This window comes from Pogoniulus pusillus, chromosome 9 (genome assembly GCF_015220805.1).
Source record: "Pogoniulus pusillus isolate bPogPus1 chromosome 9, bPogPus1.pri, whole genome shotgun sequence".
Taxonomy (NCBI): Eukaryota; Metazoa; Chordata; class Aves; order Piciformes; family Lybiidae; genus Pogoniulus; species Pogoniulus pusillus.
This window is the reverse complement of record NC_087272.1, coordinates 16,435,831-16,447,528: the sequence shown is the minus strand read 5'-3', so window position 1 is coordinate 16,447,528 and position 11,698 is coordinate 16,435,831. Positions and strand designations below refer to the sequence as shown.

The 11,698-nt window shown below is 42.1% G+C and overlaps 1 protein-coding gene across 1 annotated transcript; it reads left to right on the top strand.

Annotated features, from left to right (window-relative positions):
- Positions 1–4,780: 4,780 nt before the first annotated feature.
- On the top strand, positions 4,781–11,571 carry FGA (fibrinogen alpha chain). Its single transcript, XM_064149378.1, has 6 exons — positions 4,781–4,853; positions 6,605–6,730; positions 7,730–7,913; positions 8,228–8,373; positions 9,373–10,342; positions 10,714–11,571. The coding sequence occupies exons 1-6, from the start codon at positions 4,803–4,805 to the stop codon at positions 11,421–11,423; spliced, it is 2,187 nt and encodes a 728-aa protein (XP_064005448.1). The 5' UTR covers positions 4,781–4,802; the 3' UTR covers positions 11,424–11,571.
- The last annotated feature ends 127 nt before the right edge of the window (positions 11,572–11,698 follow it).

Sequence of the window (11,698 nt, the reverse complement as noted above, 5' to 3'; positions counted from 1 at the left end):
ACTCCACTAAACTAGCATATTTGTATTGTTTTGTTGCATGCATGCAACCAGCTAAGCTGCACAACTCACTCCCAGTCTTGGCACCCAATTCCTCACCAAGTAAGGCAATTTTCCTGATCATTTTGTGTCATGAGGTCTCGCCTCTGTTTTTCTGTAATCGAAGCAGTAGGTGTAGAGAGCTTTGGGGGAGGGATATGAGCTCAGGGTTGACAAGCCCAGTGTGATCTTGGTTCTCCAAACAGCCATTGAGTGGCATTGGCCAACTCCCTTCCACTTTCTGTTTTCACTTTTTCCCACCTACAACATGACTTTAAGGTTGTTATTATTGATATATTTTATTTGCAACATGGAATTAAAAAGAAATATTTTTCCCCTCTGTCACTTTAACTTCTGTGTCCACACTCTGCTGGGTCTGAACTGAGATTTGTCTCTCCCTGTTTAGCTTTTGGCCACAGTGACTTATTTAATAACAATCTGCTGTAACTACATACATTTCACTGGTGTGAGCTGACATTTTACGGGTTGCTCACTGTGCTAGTTTGAAGCTAGCTAGAATGTTTTGGTGAGAAGAACTAGATTACAGGCTGTGAAAAGGAAAACAGAATGATGTCTACTTCACTCGTAGGCTTACTGAGAGATACAAGAACAAGAATCCTAACATAGATAGGAGCCATACTGCTGGGGAACTGGCTGAGCTGCACTTCTCTCTAGGCTCTCTGCTGTTTCTCTGATTAATCGGCTTTGCTTCCTAACCCCCTGGCCAAACTTCCTTGGGACTGGGGTAAGGTTGAGGGGCGGTCCATTCTTCCTTGGGACTGGGGTAAGGTTGAGGGGGGGGTGGGGGAAGAATGTGGAAGGGCAGTTGGAAGCCCCTCCTGGGGACTCAGGTTTCTGGGAGGGGTGTAGAAAGAGGACAGTGATGTGGATGGACTGGAGGACTTGCTGGGTCCCACAGTCCCTGAGCAAAATGTGGGACCAACTGCTGTGACTGGCTAGTATAGAATGCGAAAATACAGTCTCGGGAGCATATGATGAGAAGTGGAGCAGAGAGCTGGAACTGAAGGACAGATGAGTCTAAGAAGATATTCAGAGGAGGGACTTGAATGAGCAAGTAAGATGAGAAGGCACCACCTGGAAGCTGCTGGTGGGTACTGGTGGTACGTCAAGAGACAGTGCTGGGCAAACAAGGACTGAATTTCATCTAGGACACACAAACCAGAGTTAAATCCCAGACTCCGCAGCTATTTCTCTGTCAACCTGCCATGAGCAAAGCAGCTGAAACAGTGAACTGTACTTCTGTCCTTTGATCATTAATTAAAGATAAATCCAAAGTTTATCTAGATCTTGGCTTTTAGCTTTTCAAACAAACACAGTGAGTAGTGACTGGATGATTGCAACATAAAAGCAAAGGTATAGGCTGAAGGTCAGGCCCAGAAGCAGCCATCAACTGGAAAGCCTGAGAAGCTCCTCCTTCACCCCAGCCTCACCTAGCAATCCCCTCCAAATGAAGCAGGAAAGCCCTTTTAGCTCACCTAATGTTTATGACTGGGCTTTTTCCAGTGCCTGTAGCCCTACTGGCCAAGTTTTACTTGGACCAAAGCTTAACTAGTCTGAATTTGAAGGTCACCAGAAAGCTGCTCCCTCCATCAGGGTCAGAGGAGGCCTGGCACATGCTGCCAGTGTTGCACTGGCAGCCAGTACCTGGGACACCACTGAGCAAATTCTTGCACCCTCTGTTAACATGATTAAACAGACAGAAATTCTTCTGCCTGATATGCTCTGACTACTCTTGATTTTTAAGGCCTCCTAAATTATAAACATAACTTTCAGAGATTATGGAAGATCACAAAATCAAGGTGTTATAAATAAGCACCATAGGAAAATCATTAACTCTTTAAACAGCCTGCAAACCATCATCATGCAAAGAAAAGGGGGCATAGCTCTTTTCTGCTGCTTGCCTACAGAGCCCCACCCATGCTCAATGTGCAGAGGAAGGCATCTGGGATGAGATTTAACAAGGCCAAGTGCAGGGTTCTGCACTTTGGCCACAACAACCCCAAGCAGCACTACAGGCTGGGGACAGAGTAGCTGAAGAGCAGCCAGGCAGAGAGGGACCAGGGGGTACTGATAGATAGTAGACTGAAGAAGAGCCAGCAGTGTGCCCAGGTAGCCAGGAGAGCCAATGGCATCCTGGCCTGGATCAGGAACAGTGTGGCCATCAGGACAAAGGAGGTTATTCTGGTCAGGCCACACCTTGAGTACTGTGTCCAGCTCTGGGCTCCTCAATTCCAGAGAGATGTTGAGGTGCTGGAACGTGTCCAGAGAAGGGCAACAAAGCTGGTGAGGGGCCTGGAACGCAGCCCTGTGAGGAGAGGCTGAGGGAGCTGGGGGTGGTTAGCCTGGAGAAGAGGAGGCTCAGGGGGGACCTCATTGCTGTCTACAACTACCTGAAGGGAGGTTGTAGCCAGATGGGGGGTGGCCTCTTCTGCCAGGCAACCAGCAACAGAACAAGGGGACACAGTCTCAAGTTGTGCCGGGGGAGGTCTAGGCTGGATGTTAGGAGGAAGTTCTTGCCAGAGAGAGTGATTGGCATTGGAATGGGCTGCCCAGGGAGGTGGTGGAATCACTGTCCCTGGAGGTGTTGAAGACAAGACTGGCTGAGGCACTTAGTGCCATGGTCTAGTTGACTGGCTAGGGCTGGGAGCTAGGTTGGACTGGATGATCTTGGAGGTCTCTTCCAACCTGGTTGATTCTGCGATTCTGTGTGGTTCTGTGGTAGTCCATGACTGTACACAGAAGGTGTTTCTAAGCATGCAGATCCTGAGGTTGGGATCTTTGAGCAGAGGTTTTTGTCTATCATGTAACTTAAATTAGAGCTTGCTGGGTTGAGTTGGGGTCCCTCCATGGAGTCCAGTTTATTTTAGGTGAAATCCATTTTGCTCTGCTCTGTAAAATAATTAATCCTAATCCTGAAAGTCTTCCTCTTATTATGATCTTTGTCTCCATTAAGCATTTTATTGTCCTTTGAGCTTTTCAGAATTCTTTCACAGAGTGAACAAAACAGTGTAGGATTTGGTAACACATCACCTACCTTACTTCTGCTGAAGTTAGCATCTGAGAATTTTGGTAAATATATTGATTATCTGCTTTGAGTTTAGGAACTGCTTCGTGGACATTTATCAACCAAACCACACAGCTGTGGCTGGCTGATCTTCAAGCTGAGCAAAGGTAATATATGGGCTGTTTGGACATTTGTAGCTGGAGTTAGTTGAGGTGTCTTGTTGCTAAAATCAGAAGTAATTTGTTGCATCATAGTATTACTGGCACTGCATGTGATTCCACAGAAGGCTTTACAAAGCCTGTTGCAGGGAACTGAAACAAACAAAACATTTTGTTTGCTTCAGAATGTGCACAGATAAGATAATACTAAGCCTTAAATATAATAAAAAAGCATTTGTCATACAAAATCAGATCCTGGTGTAAGTGTTAATCAATGTAGCACAATTTTATTGACCTCCTCTGCTGAGGATATGACTGCTAGTTATATTGCTGTAAGTTGCTAGGTTTAAGAGGGTACTCCTGGATAAGAAAAGCATGAAATGCAAGGCAAGAATTGGGAGGAAACAAAGGCTCCCATTCAACTGCAGTAAACTTTACATGCAGAGGTCCAAGCCTCCTGAAGGCTTGGATCCACACCTAACACTATTTTGAATTAAATATGTCCTGCAATGGCAGAGTCAAGCCTAAACATGTCTTTCTAAAGCAAAAAAGTTTGGTGAATATCATGTTGCTTTAAAAAGCTGAGAGACAATTCATTCTTTCCACTGATTAGGCCCACTTTTGCTCTAGCAGAGGTTTTCTTGGTCCTTTCTGATCAGTGTGGTGGCACCTTTTGAGTTGGACAGCATCTTTCAAGTGTCTAACAGTCATATATAACATCAGTAACAGTAAGGCTTGTTATAAGAGCTCACAGCAGCAGCACATTATCACCAATTGCCACATGCAAACTATACCTGTTACACAAACATTCAAGGAGACACAATTATGCTTAACATCTGTTCCTTGACATTTTCAAGTACGATTCTACTCTGCTTTTGATAAACAAGTGTTCATTTCAAATGAATCCCACTTGATAACAGAAGTAAAATATACCTTTTGTGGAAGAGACAGCAAAAAATGTTAAACACATCTGCATTATACAAATACCAGTAAGGTCTGGCTGTAAAAACTGATGTAAACTTGACTCTTCACTCCTCAAGAATTATTTTGACTTGAAGACCACATGCTCACAAATAGACTGCATCAACCTTTCTGAGACTAGTACTTGATTTAGAAAGGTTAGTGGACTTCACAGCAGTGGAGCACAGTCACATAGAAAGGGCAAATCACTGACTTTGATTTTTCAAATAGATAGCATCTCTCTGATTATGCCAGTTAAATGCCCATCACAGACTGTGTCTTCCAGAAGGTAAACATGGCCAGATCCTGCTACATCCTGCATATACCTTAGCTGAACATCCAGTTATGAGAAACTAAGCTTTAGACAGATTGTTTCCTGGAATATACGGTGCTGCCTGCACGTTAGTGTTGTACAAACTTATCTGGAGCAAACAGCACCAGAAACTTGTGCAAGAGGCCTTAAGTAATCACCTAAGGGGGAGGGAGGAATTTGGCATGTTTTGTCTCCAAATAGAAGGGAGCATAATGATTAATCTCTGCTTTGCATTAAGGTTTAAATTGCACCAAAAGACCCGGGAAAGAGCACCCTTTCAGTCAGAGTTCTGCTCACTCTTCTCCTGAAGATGATATCTACAAGGATCATCTGTGTGTTGCTGTCCCTCAACATAGCTTGGGTATGAGTTTGCTTATTTGATTCTTTTCCTCTCTTTCTGTTTTTAAGAGTAAGCATTTATTTAATGTTTGTTCATTAGATAGATACAGTTTGGCAGTTGCCTAGTTCATAAAATTCAATGCACACCCCTATATGCAAGCATACTATCACCACTTCACTGCTGGACTTTTACCAGTACTTCTTGAGTGTCCAGCTCTGTAGTTTTACTTAATTAAGTTTTGCTGAATCTGCCTGGCTTCAGGAGCAGTAAAGCATATACATTATAAAGATTTCATAGTTCATGCTGTAAGTCTTAAACCTGGGTGACTGGATACTATTGGCTGCAGGCAGTTAGGAATGTTCATGTTTATTAGGGTGAATTCTACTCTCCTTTGTGTCATACTTCATCAGAGTTTTCCACTTACAAATGACACATAATTATTTTGTCATCAAATACACCAAGTAGCAGCACCAGGTTAAACTAGAGCTAAGTAAGAATCAAGGGCAGTGACAGACCTGATGTGCAACTATTCTAACATAAACTTGGTTTTCTCTCATTGAGATCTCAGGCTATAATCTTATATGAGGTCCTTTTATGTTTCTATTTGTGATAATTTATTGAAGAATGTGTATGTGCTAACAAATTACAGAAATTATAGGAAGCAGATGGGATAAAACAGGAGCAGTTGCATTTGATCTGTCAATGCTGAAAGGGCACAGACCATCTAAAAATAAGTTTTTATTTGTAACTTTAAAGAGGTACTTGGGCCAGATCCTTAGGATGAAACAAACCAGTATGAATCAGCTGCTTTTAATAATGACATTCCTTTTCAGTAGGGCTGAGGTTCTGGCTCTAGAGGCTAGAATCAGGAAATTTTTATCTACCTCAGAATTAGTCATTACTCATAATAATCACTTTTAATTAATATTTTCAAGCATTTATTATGATGCTTGAAAAGAATATAAGAGACACAGAATAATCCAATCAGACTTAATTGTATCTCAAGCTCTAAAACAGGGGTATCTTTTAAGAAAAATGATTATTCCCCAGTCTTTTATTACATACTAACACAGTAGTCATCCTTACAGTGTTTTGACTTAGAACCGGCTGAATATATTCATATTGTCAGGTTTGAAGAAAAAGCTCAGTATATTTATTTCTCTTCCACTAGCACAGTGGAATCCATCCAACACTGACATTATTATTTTTATCAGGATGTTACTAACTTTTTCTGCTCTTTAAGCCAGGAAAAATGGTTCTATGAGCTCACAGCAGCTGTGATTGAAATCAGAAACTCTCTTCATATATATCTTTAAGCCATTTTTTTAATAGACTGAAGGTGGTAGAATGAAAATAAAAATTTACAAGTATTGCAGCAAGTGGAAATAGAACATAGACCTTTTAAATGATTTGCTTTAACTTGACCATCTTTAATCTAATTTCAAGTTAATTCTATATTCACATAGAGAACACGATTTCTGTGGAATGATATTATCATAACATGCGCTGAGTATCAGCAGCTCCCAACAAAGCAACATTAATTTTAAGAGATTAAGAGTTTCATTTCAATTAAACAAACAAAATTATATATTACAAGAAATGTTAGGAATAAAATCCCTGAACTGTTTGGTGTGATGATTTCCAGATGGCCGTAACTGCCACAGGTCAACTATGCCACTAAGCATTTGAGGATGTCAGTGTTGTGTTTCTGTTCTCTTTGTAGCTGTTTAGTTCATCTTGGTTGTGCCTTTCCCTCTTTTTGATCCTGGCAGGCACAAGATGAAAAGACTGCTTTTGAAAAGGTGGGTGCAATCCGTGGTCCCAGGATTGTGGAGCACATGTCCCAGTCCACCTGCCAGTATGAGAAGAACTGGCCCATCTGTGCAGATGATGACTGGGTGAGTAATGAACTCTGGGGGCAAAAGCAGGGTCCATCAGTAGGGTGCTTATGGACCTCAGCCTTGACCGCACTTATGAGTGTCGTGCAGCCAATACGACTGGGGTTTAGGTCTGAGAGAAAACAGGCAACACTTCAGCTTGGAGCAGCAGAGTTGCTGTGGGAAAGAACAAATGAACAAACGAAAGAAAGAAAATAATCAAGAGAATGAAAGAGGGAGTAGAAGTGTACAGAGGTGCAGAATCAGAACAAAAAGTAAATATGGAAAAGAAAGACAAAGAAGGCTAATTCCTAATAAAAATAAGAAGGATTTCTTTTTGGAATTTTGATATTTCCATTTTTGGAGTTGCTTCTCAGGAAGTCAGATGATGAAAGGTTCAGTAAAAGATTCATAATAATTGACTGTAAGTATTTGCATATAAACTGTTAATTTATTTTCCTCATGGCTCTTTCATCTCAGCCTATCTATATGTTATATTCATTTGATGAAATCTTGGCAAAGAGCTTTAGTCTGTTAGAACATGAAGCTTTTCTGATTAAAATTTTGCTTAAATATGTTGGCCTCTAACATATGTGCTCAAACTGGACAACAGGTCTTGCCTTACAGCAGCCCTTTGGGAAATAGGTGTATGTGTGTGTGTCTGTGTGTTATTTCACCCCTGAGTATCACAGGAGAGAGAAGATTAAGCATTTACTGGTACCTTACCATCTGCTATGTCATTTTTCTAAGGGTGTGTTTTACTGATTCTATCACATCAGTGACAGAAGCACAAGAGGTAAAGGATCGCCCCCCATGTGGCTTGCTCTAAGTCGTACAAGTCCTTGGTGAAGTCAGTAGATGAATAGGAAAGGGCTCCTGAAGAGAACTTGCCCTAGTATTGTGTGTGTGTGTGTGTGTGTGTGTGTTTTCAGTGTTGCCCAAAAATCTGGAAACGTAATGTTTAAAAATACATTTACTTGCAAAAATTATAGCACAATTATTTCCCTCTTTCAATTTCAGGGCACAAAGTGTCCATCAGGCTGCAGAATGCAAGGGCTGATTGAGGAGACAGATAAGGATTATAGTCATAGAATAGAAAAAATCAAGAATTTGCTAGCAGAAAACCAAAACAACTACAAAAAGTCCAATCGGATAATTACAGAAACCATAAACATAATAAAACCAGACCTGGACAGTGCTCAGCGTGAGTATTTTTTACCTTGGTTTATTACCTATTCCTGAACTGTGAATGATTTCTTTAGTGCATAAGCAACATGCAGTGGAAATATATGCTACACTGGACCTTATCAAGAGCCAGAAGAAACACAGCAATATAAGACTCTTAACTGTTAACTAATAAAATCTAATGTGATTTTTAGCTGCTCGGTCCTATGAGAAATATGTGCATGAGAAATATCTTCTTATTTACATCTTTTAACCACATATTTTAAAATATGCTACACTTTTAGGAAAGAAACTTACATCTGTATAACTGACTGTGAGGCAATTCTGTTTCAGAGATTGATGAGACTTATGGCCACGTGTCAGGAGAACTGAGACGAAGAATTGTGACATTAAAACAGAGAGTCATCAATCAAGTAAACAGAATAAAAGCTCTGCAGAGCAGCATCCAGGAACAGGTGGTGGAGATGAAGCGCTTGGAGGTAGGTAGCTGCTATGTAATTTCCACTGTTTCCAGGGCTTAGCTACAGAAAGAGGGTCTATACATAATATGATAACTTCAAAATATGATGCAACTCTCACATGATCTGACTTGCTGAGACAGTGAGCTGCCTTCTGTGCAGCTTGGTTTTCTTTTCCTGATTTGCAGGAGCCAACATGAGCTTGAGAGGACTCTCGTTCTCATCTGCCACTTATGCTATCAGACAGAGAGCAAGGATGTTATATCTGGTGATAACTATCCCTGTATGAGGCATTTCCCCTCCTGTAAAAAGTTACTGAGGAGCTAGGATGAGCGGAACATGTCCTGTACTTTTGCAGTGCTGCAACCGCTGCCCACAGCCAGTGCTGACATTAGAGCCTGTATTCCCAGGTTGCAGCCAATTCTTCTGATGGTAATGCTAGGCAAAGTACTAGCATGAGCAGCAATTTTGCTCCAAAACCCCTTCTGATCCCTGGATCAGAGATCTGGTTTTTTGGATCATTTGGGAAAAGAATCATAGAGTCAGAATTGGTTTGGTTGGAAAAGACCTCTAATATCGAGTCCAACCATCAAATATCATCTCTAGGAGGGCAGGTCTCACAGCAGGGTCATGACAGGCTCTGTGATAAGTCCAGTGTCTTCCCCTTTCCTTGGAGGACTCATTTCTGCCCTGGTCCCCGGGGAGTGTATCCAGCTCTGCACTGCTCCTTTCAAACTCAGCAAGACACCCCTATGCCCTGAGAATAAAGGGAGCAGAGATTGTGGACGTGCTTCAATACACATCTCCATGGGGATCATGTGCACTGCGCTATTATGCAGTGTTGTATTTATAGTGGGAGCAAGCCCAGGGATGACTTCAAAACTCAGTTTTCAAAAAGCTCAGCTGTAGGTGGGAGGTATCAGGGCAGCTCCCACGTTTCCCCAGTCCAGTTAAAGAATGTACTTGCTTGGGAAAGTCAGAAAAGTTCCCTAACCAAATTATTTCTCTCTTTTTATGTAGGTGGACATTGATATTAAAATACGAGCTTGCAAAGGAACCTGTGCTAGAGGTTTTGATTACCAGGTGGACAAAGAAAGCTATGACAACATCCAGAAGCAGCTTACCCAAGCCAACTCCATTGACTTGCACCCAGAGCTTCAAACAACCACCTTGAGTACACTGAAAATGAGGCCACTTAAGGACTCCAATGTTCCTGATCATTTTAAGCATAAGCCTCTGCCAGAAATGCAGGCTCTGAACATAGTAAATAACATCAGACAGATGCAAGCAGTATTAGAAAGATCAGAAGCAGACACAAAACCCTCCCGAGGTGACAGCTCCTATCACCTGGCAGAATCAAGGGGGGATGGACATACCACCAAATTTGTTACTCCTACTCATGGGAGAGAAACCCTTGGTCTGGGAGACAAAACCTCCTCCTCCACTGTTCGCAGATGCACCAAGACTACCACCACAAAATTTACCACTGGTCCTGATGGCCCCAGAGAAGAAGTAGTTGAAAAAATGGTTTCTTCTGATGGCTCAGACTGCTCCTATTTACATGGAACAGGAAATGCTGGAGGGGAAGGGAGCGTGTACCATGTTGGCGGAACAGAAGTCCACAAGCTAGAGAGGTTATTCCCTGAACTAGAGTCATTTTTCAAACCTGGTACTGGAGCATCCAGTCATTCAGGGAAAGGCATATTTACAGACTTAGGAGAGGATGAAGACGATGACTTTAGAGCAATCCACGCTCAGCCGCCTGAATTCTCATCTAGCAGTGCAAGTCACTCCAAGACTGTAGTGACCAGTTCCTCTTCTAGTTTCAACAAAGGAGGTTCCACTTTTGAAACCAAGTCACTAAAGACCCGTGAAGTATCTGATCAGCTAGGTGGGGTTCACCATGATCAGAGTGCAGAGGATATCCCAGACTTTCAGGCACGAAGCTTCAGAGGATTAGTGAAGCAAAGGACAGCCAACACTGGGAAAGGTACACGGGCATCACAGAAGTAGTTATTGAGGTAGTGGAGCCAAATTCCATCCATAATCAAACTGACAGATTTGGTTTGGATACTGCAGTACAACAGTGTGATGGTAAAAAGCTAGCACTGTGTCTGTTTGTTGCCACCTTGGAAACAAAACTATTTCATTAATACTTGGGTATGACATAGACAATTCACAATTTAAGTATGTAAAGTTTCCTTCTATGAATTTTTCTTAATGTTGCCTGTCACTATACCTATTGTAGTTCAAGACATGATTAAAAATTTTCAGCAGAGCTATTGGTACTTGGATTCCTCTGAACCTTTTATTAAATTTTGCTGATAACTCCTGTCAAACCAGATCAACTTTTTTTTTTAGACTGTGATGATATCCGCCAGAAACACACTTCTGGTGCCAAAAGTGGCATTTTCAAAATCAAGCCAGCGGGATCCAATAAGGTTTTGTCAACATATTGCGACCAAGAGACCACTTTGGGAGGATGGCTATTGATCCAACAGAGAATGGATGGATCAGTGAATTTTAACCGGACCTGGCAAGACTACAAGAGAGGTTTCGGCAGCGTGGATGGCAAAGGGCAAGGAGAGTTCTGGCTGGGCAATGAAAACATACACTTGCTGACTCAGAATGACACGCTCCTGCGAGTAGAGTTAGAGGACTGGGATGGAAATTCTGCATATGCAGAGTATGTCATACAGGTAGGGTCTGAAGCAGAAGGGTACCCCCTTGCCGTGTCCTCCTACGAGGGGACTGCTGGGGACGCACTGATCACCGGCTGGCTGGAAGAAGGCACAGAATATACATCCCATGCCCAGATGCGCTTCAGCACCTTTGACCGGGACCAGGACCGCTGGGAGGAGAGCTGTGCAGAGATGTATGGGGGTGGCTGGTGGTACAATAGTTGCCAGGCAGCCAACCTCAATGGTATTTACTACCTGGGGGGCCACTATGACCCCAGGTACAACATTCCTTATGAGATTGAAAATGGTGTGGTCTGGCTGCCGTTTAGAGCCTCTGATTATTCACTCAAAACTGTTAGAATGAAAATCAGGCCCATAGAAACCCTTTAGGACAGGCCTTTCATATCTATGTTACAACTTCAAGTTGAATATATGTTTTTTTAAGTACATATGTATCATGTACCTTTGCTCTGTGAATTTGAAGGCAACTGGGCACATCTGTGGCTTGAAAAATAAACACTGATTAATTATCAATAAACCAGTTATTTCCTTTTATTCAAAACTGACAAACCTGTTCAAGGAAGCACTGATTTTAAACCCCTTTTTACATAATACTTTTGTTTATGCCTTTGGCAGCTCAAAGTTAGACTGGAGAGAAAAGTATT